Raw genomic sequence first — 15,000 nt, 5'->3', positions numbered from 1 at the left:
TATTCACAGTGTACACACAAAAATTGAATAATTTAACTATAAGAGTTAAGGTCCTCTTTCATTTGAATAATGTAAAAATATTATTTTCATCAAGTAACCATTAGTAGGTATTAGTAAGATCCATTTAGCTGCAGTTCTGGGTGATATTCGAAATTAGTTCCAAAGGGCAATACATTTGGTATTCTTGAATAATATGTAGAGTGTTGCTTGATAGTTGGAAGCTCAGGCCAGTCGAATTGGAGTGTGGTGGCATGCTTTTCATTAAACAATCTTCTCTTTTGTGATCTCAGCTCAACATCAATGGTTTCTGGATTTCTCTCTAGTTTACTCCATTCTTCATAATCTAATTGAGAATCATTGTAGGTTCCTTTCATTCGCAACCTGGGGAAAAATAATCAAATCATTTGTTAAAACTGTACTTAGTTTAAAACGTATTTACCATCTTTGAGGCTTGCCTTTACATGTAAATCCTAATCTGTTTGCAATTCTTAAATGCCAAATAATTATTGACAATTCTACTTGTCAAAAGTACATTATTACATAATATTAGTAATAACTATCATCATGTGACCCATTTGGTCAATTGCAAATAATTCTGTTAAGAAAATCCCCAGACAAGGGTCATGCACACTAGGGCCAGAGCCTGGGCCACAAAGAGTCACACATCCCTGTTAAAAATAGTACAAAATTATAACATTTCAGAGGATTCTCACATGTCTAAATTTTGAAACCAAAACTTGCTGCAAAATAGAGACAACTTAGGTTGTCTTTCTGCAAATTCATATCTTGTTTAGGAGTCGGGAGTGTGAGTAGGCCATAAAAAAAAAAGCTTATGACTGTACTGAGTCAGGTTAGGCATGGTGGGAAAATATTAGCCTCAAGTATTTTCCCATCCATCAGTCCCTAGCCTGCGTCACAGACAGATAAAACCGCCGGACTAAACCGGGATTTCGTGACGCATCCGGCTGCAACGCAGGCCATCAGTCCCCTGTTGTTCAAAAGCTTTGTCCAACGTCATTATTATGATCATCTTTACTTATACACAGGAAACGTCTCAGGATTTATAAAACATTATTACATGTACATATATGCACTACATCGTATCTACCAATCTACACTCAAGCATAATTTCAAAGTTAACTGATGTTACTGTAAAAAGTTGTTTATTTGCATTTCATGAAAATTATGAAATTCTGGCTGGGCGGGTATGTGGTCACAATGGATTCTTCACAGATATTTCCTGGAAAGCAGTTATGTTTTATGCAATATTACTAACCTTATGGATAAATGAACGTCAACAGTACTGTAAAACTTGTTATTCTGATTAAACCTTACCCACTTCTCTTTCGTACACCACTGTCAATATCATGCAGTTGCATTCGAAGCCATGTGTTGCATTCCGTGCCATGTCGCCCTAGTGGCACAAGTGGTGCAGGAGGGAGATGCATTTCTTCTAATGTCTTATCACTGAATGTCTCCCCTGTGACACATCTCACAACTGTGCGATCTTCTTGAAGTCTTGTGGTTCCTTGCGATATTAGGGGATCATCTAATTTCTTAGTAATTGCCTGAAATGAGCAGTGCACTGTTAATTATTAATAGTTACACCTCCTTAACCTTAAATACTAGAGGTCGTCCTTTGACTAGTACAACAGTATAACCTAAATTAAAAAGGCCAAAGTTTTAATTCACAGTCTCCTGGGGATTAAAGGCAAAGCTTTTTGTTGAGATGGAAAATAAAGTTGCAAAGAATGTTAACTTACAAAATTTGCTCCTGTGAACATCAGTCATTCATAATAAATTAATTTTGCGGCTCTAATAGCAATTAGAGAGAGAAGGTTGTACTTTTTATAAAAACTGAACATTGAAGAATCTTGCTCTATGTAGTTGAATTTCTTGAAGGAAATCTAGTATAATTTTCTATTAGTTTAGATTTTCATATTGTTGACGGTCCAGTCCATTACCCTGAATTGTCATTTGCATGTCATTGATTAAGAGCATTTGAGAGCTTAAGAGATGCTCAGTTAGGTGTAAATTTCCTTCCCGTCATGGATTAGTCTCACTCCTACATGTACACTGTAGACGTCAATGGGTTTTTAAGGGGACATAACTTTCGAATGAATATAAATAAATAAAGCCAAAGGCTAATTTTAAAACTAGAATAAAATCCAAGCTTTCGCTGATCCAAGGATGAACTCATAAGTTCTTTGCCATCTCATGTGTCTTGTTTCCATTTTTATTCCTCACATGGTTGGCAGTTACCAGGAACAATATTAAATGCTTGCTTTATGTCTATCAATTTGTGTCTTTTCCTTCAAATTATTTTAGGCTACAAAAAGGTCTGTTTTAACAAGTGAAATAGATGACGCAGCCAGACTAAACCAACACGACAGTTCCTCATTTGCAGAGAGCCTAAAGGTACATTTGCATGTTAACGAACTGTATGCTGACCTTCAAAGGTGCTGGTCTGTTGGCATTAAGAATGAGTGGATCATATTCCTCTGGGGACATCACATCAAGGAAAACAACTCCCTGTGGAAACAACAACTTCATTGTTAACAAATTTATGAGAAACACTGGGCAGAAGAAATTGCAACTGAATAGTGATTGGGGAGCATCTGCAAGGGTTGTTTTACTGCGCCTTTCAATAACATGCGGACTCTTAAATTCTAAGGACAATCGACAAATGTGTTTTTTGCTACTGTCAATCAAATGTTCGCGACTCCTCCCAGCTTTGGACCATGTTGACTGAACTGGGCTCAACCATGTGATTTGATCACTGTGCGCTTGACAGTAGTCGGAAGCTTGGAGGAGCCGCCGAACATTTGACTGACGGTAGCGAACAATGCATTTGTCGGTTGACCTTTGAATTTAAGAGTCTGCATGTTATTGAAAGGCACAGTAAGTTTTCCATCAATAGTAACAGAAACCAATAAAGACTTTAGAATTGGATCATGACTTAAGACTTTTTTTTACTTATAAACGTACTGCTGCAATAATAATAATGTATGCATTTTTTTCTACAATGTGCATCATGTTTCACATCATCTGTTTTGGTCACTGATGAAGAGTGTTGACACCTCAGGGGGGGACTCCCATATAAAAAGTATGGGGGTGCTTGTCATATCTTTTAGGGGTTTAAAAGACGGTTTTGGTATTCCTTAGGGTGTTAAGCCTTAAGATAGATACTAGATAACTTTATTTAACGAGGGTAAAACACTTTACAGTAAAAACTGATAAACTAGTGGTCCTCATTATACTGTACATAAAATATACTAAATAAAATGATTAATAATTAAAAATGAAATTAATAAAGATGACTTAAGAAATGGAAAAATGGTCGAGACCTATGTATGATTTCTTAAGATAATTAACATATTTTTCTTAAAAAGCTTCTCATTCTGACTAGATCTAATATTAATAGCTCAGTGGTTAGAGCATCCGACTAGATAGATCATGGAGGAGCATGGGTTCAAATCCCATCTGGGGCTTGGATTTTTCCAAGTTCCCATTGGGTTCTATGTGTACATTTCACTTCTCTGTATATCATTCTCACATTCGCTAACTATTTTTTAATTTTGTCTCATTAATTTTTAAAACCCATACATGTAATTTGGTACTGTACCTCTTAAGGGTGAAAAAAAATTGATTCCATGCCCACAAGACAGGATCTTGGTATCTCTTAGGGGTTATTTTCAAAATTTCCGCCGAGCAACCCCATCCTTTTTATATGGGAGTCCCCCTTTCCCCCCGGGGTTGACACATCTTCTCTCGGCTCCATTTTACTTGATGTCAAGAATTTTAATGGAAGGTTTTTTTTTTGTTTTTGTTTTAATTAAGACAATAGGAAATTCCTCATGCCTTTTTTGTCACACATTTACTTCAAGGCATATAAAACATCACTACTTCAGTTTGGTTAATAATAATTTATCTTTGTGTTCATCTGTGAAAAAAGCAATTTGTTTTTTGAAGCTTCCTTGAAATACTCACTTTTCTGTTGCTATAATCAAGGTATTCTTTGTAGATATCTCTTTTTCTCCTGTCCAAGCTTCTGTAATTCGGACCAGTCATTTCTTCGTTAATTTTTTCCTGACAAATAAAATTGATTTTCAAATGTCGGTTGGCACTTTTAATTGCAGGTTGCATATATTTAACACTATCAGAGAGGATTTGAAGGGATAGGAAATTTTCTGAATACGAGAGGATACAAAGGAGGTCTTTTCATTTTCCTGCATGTCATGCCCCTTCCCATAACAGGGTGTGACACAAACAACAATCAAGAACCAGCTGCAGTTTTTGAACCCTGAGAACAAAGAGGATCTCGGCATGGCAGTGTTTTTTTGTTTGTTATTATTTTGCAACAATAAGCAAATTTATACACTGTAGGAGCAGTTTAAGCCAATAGTACCTTAACAGGGCTGTAAACTCGCTCACTCCATTTCTTAAATAGCATCTTCTTCTTTTGTTTATCAAGGGCTGCTTTGTCATCAATGAATCTGTCTACCTCCTGTGCATGCAAGTAAAAAATGAGTGATAGTGTTTCCACTGATGTCATCATACTTGTGTTCTTTCATGGCTGGAAATCAACTATTAATGTAGCCTGCGAGCAAGCTCTCTTTCCCGAAAGAGAGCTTGCTCGCAGGCTACTATTAATGAAGAGTTACAGAACATCTTTAATGCTTGTGCATTAAAGACGGTGCCTACTATTGTGTTATTGGGCATACGTTCTGCGCATCTTGAGATACTCGGATTTCCTATCAGTGATGGTTACCAATACAGGGATATTTTTGCTCGGTTTAAAACTATCCAGAGAAAGTAGATCTTAGTAAGTACTCTTGGTATCCAAAAAGAAAATTGGGGGTAACATGCATTTTTGAGAGATAATTAAGCTTCAATTATTATTTGAGAAAGAATGCCATACATTGCTTTGTATTTTAAAGCTTTTTACAAATATTATTCATGAATTATCTTTGAAACATGTGCGGTTACCCCCAATTTTCTTCTTGGATTTCAATAACACTTGTTAAAGTGCCCCTAACCCCAAAATATTTTTTCCCCTAAAATGAATCTTTGCACCTGTTTGAAACGCATTGCGGCCATTTTTTCATTTTTCTAACCAATCCTGCCATTTTATAGGCTTCGAAAGTTGTGAAAATCCAAGCATCTTTTGTTCACGAGCGAGTCAGAAGGGGAGTGGGTCTATTCCTGATTTGACGTCACAAACTGATTTACATTGCATTAACTCTTTGTAAATATGCATGCAAAGTAGATTGTGACGTCAAACCAGGAATAAACCCACTCCCCTTCTGACTTGGTCGGGAACAAAAGATGCTTGGATTTTCACAACTTTCGAAGCCAATAAAATGGCAGGATTTGTTAGAAAAAGGAAAAAGTGGTCGCAATGCGTCTCGAACAGGTGCAAAGATTCATTTTAGCAAAAAAATTATTTTGGGGTTAGGGGCACTTTAAGATCTACATTTCCTGCATAATCACACACCTGGGCAAAAATATCTTCAATTAGTAGGCACCGTCCTTAAATGGGTAAAAACAAATGGATAATTAATTAACATCCTTCAAAGCTTTCTAATGGTGTGCTGACATCCTCCAGCAGCTGGGAATCAACTGTTAATGGACAGTCCAATAACCTCTTGTAACAAAATAAGTTATTGTCCTATGTATTAGCAAAACACTCACCGAGAGAGCAAACCTGTCATTAAAAAAAGCAAAAATAAGTAGCTTATCATATAGCTTTCTTTTTTTGTAAAGAAAAGTTTTTTTTTATACATTTTTCAGTATAATTAGGTAATTGAACTTGCATAAAATTACAAATTTTAATAACCCTATGTTGGGATAAGTCCTGTCCAAATACATAAAGTAACCTTTAATTGCCACAATTTCCACCCAAGATTATATTTACTTACCTTGACGAAAGTGTTTTCATTATTTAAAACAGTCGTATACATATTTTTGGTGGCCCTTGATTCAAAGTCGGTTCTTTCCTACAAGAGTAGTTAGAGAACAACAACAACACTTTATTTTACACTACTCCTTAATTAAAAGATGTACCGGCATTACAAATAAAATATAAGAATATATAATATTACAAGGTGTCAATAGTAAAATTTACAGTATGAAGGCTAAAAAAACCGCGATGTTATCTAACAAAAGATGGCTTGTAACTATTAATACCTTGGAATTGTCGTGGGAAGTAAATTTTCCACGCCAATTAAAATACTAATTATTATTTTTTAATTAACCAATGATTGGTTACATACAGTAGGTTAGGATTACCGAAAAACGAGCGGACAATAGAATTTTTGGCTTGATATTGCAACTCGGTGATCACATTAATTCTATGAACTTGAAATTTTTTTAACGGAATTATAGATTTCATCGGGGGTTAACGGCGGTGAAAATTCCGCAGTGGCAACAAAAGGATTCATGCTTCATTTGTCGCCAAGAAATGAAAGTGACTTTGTCGCTTCTGGAGCAGATTATAAACAAAACAAACTCATTTGAAGATACCTGAATGTTTCTAACAGATTTCTCGTTCAACCAACTCTGTATTCTAAACGTATGGTCTGAGGGGCAAACAGCCTTGGCACTACGAGCTCTTATTTCCGAATTATACGCCTGGAGCTTCGGTCGTTCAATGGCGGAAGCCGAATTTGCCCTCCGCTGATGACTCTGCAACATAACGCACAACGCTAAGCTCTAATAGGACATTACAGTGCTGTATACGAGAGAGATGATAAAAATTATAATTTGCAAAGCAACCAAATGTAACCTGGAAGTAAAAGAGCTTCAAATCTCTACGCATACTAACTTTTTGAAGTTCATGTTTGCTATTGTCCTTTAAAAGTTCATCCACTGCGCCAAATGTATGAACAGAAATACGGCCACTTGCGCTTCTTCTTCTTCTAGACATGCTCTTATTGATCTTCTTCTTCGTTTAGTTGACTTTCTGCCTTATGAATTCTTTCCTCAACTCAGAGATTGTGATCAATAGACGAGTCAACCGCAAAGAACTTGACTCAAATACACTGTTTATATCTTTCACGTGTAAATTGTGCGCTGTTTCCTAGGCAACTTATCAACTGAACTAACCATCGGAAGGTGGTACAAATTAGATTTTACTGCTGAAAAAATCAACTTGACTGAAAGTGGTTGCAACCGAACTAGGCTGAAAATTCCATTTTAAATTATTTCAAACTAGCAGAACATATTATTCACTCCTTTGTTTCAATTTAATGCGTCTGCCTTTTTTGGTCGAAACGCAAAACGTTGACCCTTCTCCACCCCTCTTGGTAACGACACCTCAGTGTCACGCATTTTTTTCTTTCGGGTGAAAAATGGTGCATGTCAGAGAATACGGTATGTCAAGAACGTTTAGGAATACTTCGCCAGCTTTTTTAAATTAAAAATGAATCAACTTCAAAGCCTTCTGCATGACTCACTGATAGCGACAGGTCACATCCAGAATTGCGCCATAATTCGTCGCAAGGACACATCTCTTCGAGCTTGTACTGCTGGATTTTCGGTAAGCTTGAATTTTTTAAGTAAGCTGGACGGTATTAGAAGAAGTGGCATCATGTTTTTAAATTTAATGTGACAGAAGATCTAGACTTAAGGCCAGAGAGGTACAGGATTCCTGGTTTGATCACGCAACCGTCCCTTTTAATTTAGCAATATTTGGTTAAGCTTGGAGGGACGGCCGGATGTAAACATGGGCTTAACCTTCTAATAAGGCCTGCAACAAGTAGCTACAGTAGTTGCTAAGTTCCGAAGTCGGCCCAACACATTAACCGACTTAACAAGAAAGTGTTGCCTCTCTTCTCTCGGATTCTCATGACTCTACGGGTATGTGTTTTGAACCGGGGTCTATTGTCTCTGCTGTATGGTTGAGACCATTTTCGTTTCCTGAGTCCTTATAGTAGCCGGTGAAAGCCCTTCCCTCCCCCCCCCCCCCCCCCCCACCTTCCACCACCACCACAAAAAAAAAGACAACAACAAAATGAAATGAAATTCTTATTTCTTCAGAGGATTAAATAGTCCTATGCCCCCAAAAATATTTAAATAAATAAATAAATAAATAAATAAATTTTTGATTTTAGAGTAGCTTCAGGTAATAGTTACATTATACTGTCTCATTTACCAGGAAAGGATAGAACATGGACCCCTAGCTGGTCCATGGACCCCCGTTTTGATCCGACCAGGTCCATCGACCACTTCTATGGTCCTGGTCCATGGACCCCTATATTTTTTTTTTTGCTAAAAGTGTCCCCAAGCACGTTAATGAACTTTTTAACTTTAGAAAAGACGATTGATGTGTTCACTTTGTTTAGACTGGGTAAGGGTTAAGTGCATGTTGACACTGAACAGTGTCACAGAATTTGAAATTTGATTTAATTTAATAGATATGATTAATATATATTTCACCAAAACAATAATGTTGTATCAGTTACAGTACATACTGTATTGTTTCATTTTTTCATTACTAAGAGTGATTTTAAATTACCCAAAGAGAAAAAGATATTGTTCATGTAGGGGGTGGCTAAGTTTGGAGTCTATCGTTGGGTGCATCAGATGACCTTTTATAGAATAAAAAAAATGTTTTGGTGTTCTGGAAAAAAGCCAATCAGTTTCGTGTCGATGAAATTAAGATAAATTTATTATTTAAGAGAGATTAATTTGTTATTTATGATATAATAAATTGAATAAATGTATATTTTTCAATTATAATTTCATTTTATAATTTGTAAATCTACATCAGAATGATTGATAATAAAATCATATTGCCTAGTAAGTTAAATTGATTTTCACACTAGAAAATGATGAGGGTGAGTGTCTTTGATCCCATTCATGGGTTAAGTAAAATCCAATTGGCCCCATTCCATTCTTCTCGGAGCCCTAACATTTTGTTTGAACTTCAAAGTTATTGGTGTCCAAGAAAGGTGAAGCAATATCAGCTGAAATAATCTTTTCTAAGGTTGAAAAGCTCATTAACCCTTTGACGTCCAAACCGGCCAGACTTAGTATTTTACTCTGTCTAAGGCCAGACGATTTCACTCGTCAATGGGGAACCCCTGGGAGTCAATGGGTTAATCACTCACTGAAAAACTATGTCCCCATTAACATGCTTTGGGACACTGTTCACCAAAAACAAAAGGGGGTCCATGGAAATGGTCCATGGACCCGGTCCAAAAGGGGGGTCCATGTTTTGTCCCTTCTAGCATTTACCCTCTCAACCAATTTGATATGCTAGAGAGGACCAATTAGCTTGTAAAGCCATCATGCCCAAGGGTTATGTCAACATGGCATCCACTGTGATGAAAGGTGGCAAAGAGCTGTCTGGTATCTAACTGTTTTCGCATGCAGATTACATGTGTTGTGGTTCAATTTTTTTTCTTGGTTTGAAATTTTTCAAACCAGTTCATTTCACACTTGTGTGTCTAATATTCATCATCATAATCTGAAGCAAATGAAAATCAAAATGCAACTGGTTAAAAACAGTTTGAACCAGGAAAAATTTGAATCGCAACACGTTGCAGCTGTCCAACCTTGTTCCTCATTCTTTAAATAACAAAAATTGTCCAATGTGTTAGTTAACCAGCAAATCCAACAACAAGTTACATTTAATGCATGACTTCTGACATTCCACCTTGACCAGTGGTGTTTGTATAAATCATGTACTTAACTAATATAGATTTCAGACTTAAAATTGATTCCCTGTCTGGTGATATTTTGAACTTTTCAGCCCTCTTTAGACAATATCCATGCTTTGGTGCACTCCTTTACAAACAGTTCACAAGCCAGACGAGAAGGTTTGAAGTTTCAAGATACAGTTTATGAAGTTGTGAGGGCTGACAGATTCTCTGTCTATGGAAAGAAAGTAAGTAAAGATCTGTACTTGACTGTGGACACCCATACCAGTACATACCAGCTATTTTCATTAATAATCCTAGTACACTGACTGAAGGATGTTAAGATGCAGCCAGTGCTGGAAAAAGGACTTTTACTTGACTGTGGACACACATACCAGCTATTTAAATTAATAATCCTAGTAAACTGACTGAAGGATGTTAAGATGCAGCCAGTGCTGGAAAAAGGATTATACTAACTAGCTAATACTAGCTAATAGTCAGTGGATAACTAATAGTATTACATTAGGTAGCAGTTACAAGAAGGGGTTTCTCTCCACTAATTTAAAAACATTCATTAATCAGTGGGTAGCCAGGGAAATAGTATCCCATAATGCACGGCGATTCTTGAACTGAAATCATGACATCATCAGTATCTTCCAGCCACAGCCTCACAGTGGGGTTAGCAAAACCAAACAAACTCTGCATGAAATTTCAGAAGCATCGAGATAGTACAAGCCACTCTACAGTAATGCATGTCTTGTAAAAAGCAGCAGTTTACTCTGTAGTAATGGCAGACATAGGATTATTAAGACTATTCCTAAACAGAACAATGCAAAGACAGAGGGAAAACTGCTTTGCATTCCATGCAGCTGACATGTATTCTACAAACAGACTATTTCATTGTAAAAATTTGCAACTATTGTGATTGCTTACAAGGAAGTAGTTCCTTTCATCCCAAGCAGATGTGAAGGAGTGACTAGGGAGTTATATGCTTGGGGTTTGACTTGCTAGCTGCTTTGCCAGCAATTTTGTCATATTTGGACCAGTATCTTAAGTTAGTAGATTCATTTTCAACAAATTTTAATTAACAACATCAAGGTTCACTCAAAAGTCTATGTCCCCAATATTAACCCTTTCACACCCTTACGTGCCACTGAGACTTGTAGGTTTTACTCTGTCTAACACCAGACAATTTTACTCATCAATGGGGAACCCCTCAGGAGTGAAAGGGTTAATTAACGATTGCCATTTTAAGAATTCCTGGATACAATAATCCTTGCATGGCATTGAAGGGGACATAGTTGAATGGTCCTAGATGTTGTTCATCCATTCAACCCTAACGCAGCCCCCATTGACAGGTAAAATCATGTGGCGACTTAAACCGAGTAAAATCTACGAGTCTTTCTCAGCAGGTAAAGGATTGCACATACCATCAATGTTATTGTATTGGTTCATAATTTTATTCAAGGTAGTTGGATAAGACGAAGATCAGAGAAGAAGGAAGTGTATGGAGTTAATTTGGAATTTCCACTGGGCAAGGGCAGAAATTTGACTCAAGCCTCTTGTGTGCTCTCTAAGCTTAATTCTCAAGATCTGAAAGAATTCGTCAATGAAAGAGGAGGGTTGAGTTTGCGGACTTCTTCAGCATGCACAACGAGATTATGTCAAGCACACCTCTTCTGACAGGATTCAATGATGTGGATTTTTTTTAATCCTCCTGTAGTAGGGGGGGGGGGGGAAGGCTGTAGTAGGGGGAGGGGAAGGTTATAATGCATAGCCACTCTTTGCATAATCAGACCCACACATAAATTTGCACTTCTTATTGCAGTATAACAGTGGAATCATTGTAGTGCGGACTGCTACTTTACTGTTAGTGGCCACTTATACTCCTGAAATGAGTCCAAGCATTTGTGTTGAGGCTGTCGAGAAGTTAGGTAGATCATGTTTTTATTTATCTTCATTAAACAAAGAAAATACTGGCATCAGAGTGTCATAAGAAAACATTAAATTAATTATCTTCCACAGGGATAATTGTTGTGAAACTTACAATGATTGCAACAAACTGTTTTAAACATCTGTTCAATAACGTTATTTTATGATTGAGTAATGTTTACTTTTGATTTTCTAATATTACAGTTTGTGTTCTGTTTCTATTGCATTGCAGCTGACTATTTCAGGGAGAAGGGAAAGTGATGCTGCCTGGAAAATCAATTAACTTAATTTTTAATTTCATTGAACAACATTTGCAATATTGTGAAAAAACAAGAGTGTAATAAAGCTGTTTTTTTAGTTTGATCTCAAAAAACGTTTTTGAAGAATGTGCATGCACAGAGGGGACATTGCCCATGGGGTGGGGGGTTACATGTATCCACAACTAAGAGGTTCTAAAAAAATGATTACGTACATGTACCAAACTGGCTGCTTCCATCAGGGGCTTTTCAGGGCCAATGAAATTTATTACTGAAATAAACACAGCTTTTAAGAAGCCTGTCTGGCAGTTCGAGTCAGACCGGTTGGCTGTTAACAAGTGCAGCTGCTTCCCAGAACAACATCAGCTAGTGGTAAGAGTAAGACTTGAACCCAAATTAAGTCTGGCTCCTAAACACTCTGAAAAAGTGTCCCTTACAAAACTCCAATTTCCATTCATTGTCGAGATCATCACAAAAGTCCCATTACAAACTGTGATAGCTCTTCTTGTTTGATTGCCACCATTTGAAAGCAAAAACAAAAATTGCTGCTAAAACAAGTCCCAAGAAGATACCACCCACAAATGAGCCAGCATCAAATTTACTGCTAGCACTTGTAGGTCCTTTGGATGGATGTTGAGTTGCAGTGGTCGGAGTAGTTGAAGCAGCTGTTGAGGCTTTTGTGCTGATACTTGATATACTGGTTGATTTTGTTGAAGCTGGCACAGTAACGTTTGTCATATTTGTCTTAGTAGGGATAATACTGGTAGATGAAGCTGATGGAGTTTGGGGTGTAGCGATAGTAGTGTTTTGTGACAGACCTCCTGCAGACACAAGTCATTTGCATGTTACAATATTATTTGAAGAATACCTGAATAGGCCATTTCCGAGTTCATGTCTTCCTCCTCTTTTGTGATGGTAATAAGTTCTACTTTAAGTATGAATGAAAACTAATTTTCACAAGAAAAACTTCAAACTTCAACTCGCTTTGAAGAGGAGGCAGACATGAACTCAGAAATGGCAACAGTTAAGTTTCACTATTCTTTCATATACAAGTCTCCCTGCAAGGGAGAGTTGAAAACACTGACCCCCAGTCCATGGACTATCCCGATGCACTACCCAAATGGACTTCCTCAAAACTACTATTTCAAGTGAGTACTATCGGTACACAATTTAAATGGAGTCGGTCAACAGTATTTAACCCTTTGACATCCAAACCGGCCCAAACCAGCCAGACTTGGTATTTTACTCTGTCTAACGCCAGTCAATTTTACTTGTCAATGGGGAACCCCTGGGAGTCAATGGGTTAAGGCCCGCGCCAACGTCAAACTTAACATAAGATGGACTAAAACGCCGGAATTAAGTTCCTGATAAGTCCGACCTTTGACTCAGTTTAGTTTGACGAACTGTATTTTGATTGACCAACACGTTCTATCAGCCTCCCTAAGATGGATAGAACATGTGAAGATCTAGTCTGGGAGAAACGTTGGCCTTCTCATGAGTCGAACTTAACTCCCAGTTTAAAAGATTGTCTGATAACATATGCTTTTTTCTTTTGCATTTGGTTCAACATTTAGTTCCACGTCTGGCCCAATAATCTTAATTTAGGTTGGCCTAAAGTAATTTGGATCGATTCAAAGCTCCCTTTATTTTGTCTCGTGTCAAGTTCGACGTTTGGCCCAGGCCTAAGTCTAAGCACCCATTTTAAAAAGGTTAGCTTTCGATAGTTGTTGGAATGGCCGATTACTTCATGTAAGTGAAGTGAGATTGGTGCAATTCCTGAATTTAGTCGCTTGTAGCTGTACGGACAAAAATAAACAAGGTACATGCAACGTAAGTATACAGTCAATTCAGTTCTTTCAATATTACTCATTCGAAATACCGGTATTATTTTGTACAGTTATTCTATTTGAGGTAGTCCATTGGGTTAGTCCATGGACTGGGGGTCAGTGTTTTCAACTCTCCCTCCGTTGAAAATTATGAGATAAAGTGTCCCCCATTTGAGTTCCGTCTCCGCCCCACTCCTCACATGTCATTATACATTTGTAGTCCATTGCTAAATATAGGCACTTTATATGTTAGGCTTTGAAGAAGCTCTCTTTTGCTCCCCAATTTACACACAAACACAACATGTAAGTGGCAAAAGCCACAGGCGCCTGGGCCAGCAAAATGGACTCTGATGAAACCTCGGGGATGAATAGGCAGGCCCCTGCTGACATACAAATAAAATAAGCTGTATTTAAAGAATTCAATATGAATCGCAACCTTTATCATAGCAAGAGTAAAAAAATGACTCGTTAATAGGATATTTGCACGATGACGTCATTTGACTACAAGTAACAGAAGACTTCAGGTTTTGCTTGTCTCATGCTAATTAGTATCACCCAACTAGTGGACTAATGCAAATCCTGCATTTTGATTGGCTACGCTACTAGAGGACTATTAGTAATAGTCCTTGAGTAGCGAAAAGCATGACACTTTCTTTCGTTTTATTCCCAAATGAATATTTCTTCAACTTGCATTTGCTAACTTTATTATTGCCTTTTCTGTCCGACTAGTTGGGTGATACTAAAACAATTAGACCCTTCGCCCTCAAGGGCCACGGGTCAATAGCCCATTCAGCTTCGCCTCATGGGCTATTGACCCGGTTAAATCGTTCTGCAGCTGCATATATATATATATATATATATATATATATATATATATATATATATATATATATACATATATATGTTACAAATTGTCACTTTGAACTGCGAAATGTGCCGACTTCATTGTACCGTGAGAACCGTCTTCACATTGGACATTTATCCTTATATATCCGATTCTTTTTCTCAATTTCAAGATCAAGCATTTGAAAATTCCTATTGAAATGATGTTAAGGCCGATTTACACGGTACGCTTTTTGTCGCATGCGACAAGCTCACGACAGGCCTTCGACATAACGATTGTTGCAGCGTTTTAAAACATGTTTTAAAATGCTACGACATTTTTTCTGACGTACACAACAATCGTAAATCATGTAGTGGTCCTGTTGTAAGCCGTTGTCGCATGCGACAAAAATCGTACCGTGTAAATCGGCCCTTAATTCCTGTATACAAAAATTTGGTTTTATCAACGGAGTCGATAATGTAAATTGGCCACCGTACAGAGATTCTAAAAGCGAACCT

The 15,000-nt window shown here is 37.3% G+C and overlaps 3 protein-coding genes across 3 annotated transcripts in view; 1 reads left to right on the top strand and 2 right to left on the bottom strand.

Annotated features, from left to right (window-relative positions):
* LOC137996533 (protein FAM228B-like) overlaps nucleotides 1-7,199 on the bottom strand; it is a 7,286-nt gene extending 87 nt beyond the window's left edge. The window contains exons 1-8 of the mRNA XM_068841977.1: nucleotides 6,827-7,199; nucleotides 6,526-6,687; nucleotides 5,922-5,999; nucleotides 4,409-4,507; nucleotides 3,991-4,089; nucleotides 2,452-2,532; nucleotides 1,336-1,568; nucleotides 1-381 (exon numbers count right to left, since the gene is read on the bottom strand). The exon at nucleotides 1-381 is cut by the window's left edge and continues 87 nt beyond it. Coding sequence (XP_068698078.1) covers nucleotides 111-381; nucleotides 1,336-1,568; nucleotides 2,452-2,532; nucleotides 3,991-4,089; nucleotides 4,409-4,507; nucleotides 5,922-5,999; nucleotides 6,526-6,687; nucleotides 6,827-6,928 — 1,125 coding nt within the window. The 5' untranslated portion in view covers nucleotides 6,929-7,199 and the 3' untranslated portion in view covers nucleotides 1-110. The remainder of the gene's footprint in view (nucleotides 382-1,335; nucleotides 1,569-2,451; nucleotides 2,533-3,990; nucleotides 4,090-4,408; nucleotides 4,508-5,921; nucleotides 6,000-6,525; nucleotides 6,688-6,826) is intronic.
* A 120-nt stretch (nucleotides 7,200-7,319) lies between these two features.
* LOC137996537 (profilin-4-like) lies at nucleotides 7,320-11,949 on the top strand. Its single transcript, XM_068841980.1, has 4 exons — nucleotides 7,320-7,540; nucleotides 9,758-9,892; nucleotides 11,473-11,578; nucleotides 11,809-11,949. The coding sequence occupies exons 1-4, from the start codon at nucleotides 7,424-7,426 to the stop codon at nucleotides 11,835-11,837; spliced, it is 387 nt and encodes a 128-aa protein (XP_068698081.1). The 5' UTR covers nucleotides 7,320-7,423; the 3' UTR covers nucleotides 11,838-11,949.
* Nucleotides 11,950-12,172: 223 nt separating this feature from the next.
* The window catches only part of LOC137996538 (sialomucin core protein 24-like), a 3,178-nt gene continuing 350 nt past the window's right edge, over nucleotides 12,173-15,000 (bottom strand). Inside the window, exon 2 of the mRNA XM_068841981.1 lies at nucleotides 12,173-12,654. Within this exon, the coding sequence (XP_068698082.1) occupies nucleotides 12,317-12,654 (338 nt within the window). The 3' untranslated portion in view covers nucleotides 12,173-12,316. The remainder of the gene's footprint in view (nucleotides 12,655-15,000) is intronic.

Source organism: Montipora foliosa, chromosome 3, assembly GCF_036669935.1.
Source record: "Montipora foliosa isolate CH-2021 chromosome 3, ASM3666993v2, whole genome shotgun sequence".
Taxonomy (NCBI): domain Eukaryota; kingdom Metazoa; phylum Cnidaria; class Anthozoa; order Scleractinia; family Acroporidae; genus Montipora; species Montipora foliosa.
This window is presented reverse-complemented; position numbering and strand designations above follow the sequence as displayed.

What these genes read in the sequence shown, in the direction of transcription:
- LOC137996537 (XM_068841980.1), top strand. Translation starts at nt 7,424, where the DNA reads ATGAATCAACTTCAAAGCCTTCTGCATGACTCACTGATAGCGACAGGT. An exon ending in CTTGTACTGCTGGATTTTCG is followed by an intron (nt 7,541 to 9,757) that starts GTAAGCTTGAAT and finishes TGAACTTTTCAG; the next exon opens with CCCTCTTTAGACAATATCCA. An exon ending in TCTCTGTCTATGGAAAGAAA is followed by an intron (nt 9,893 to 11,472) that starts GTAAGTAAAGAT and finishes TTCTTATTGCAG; the next exon opens with TATAACAGTGGAATCATTGT.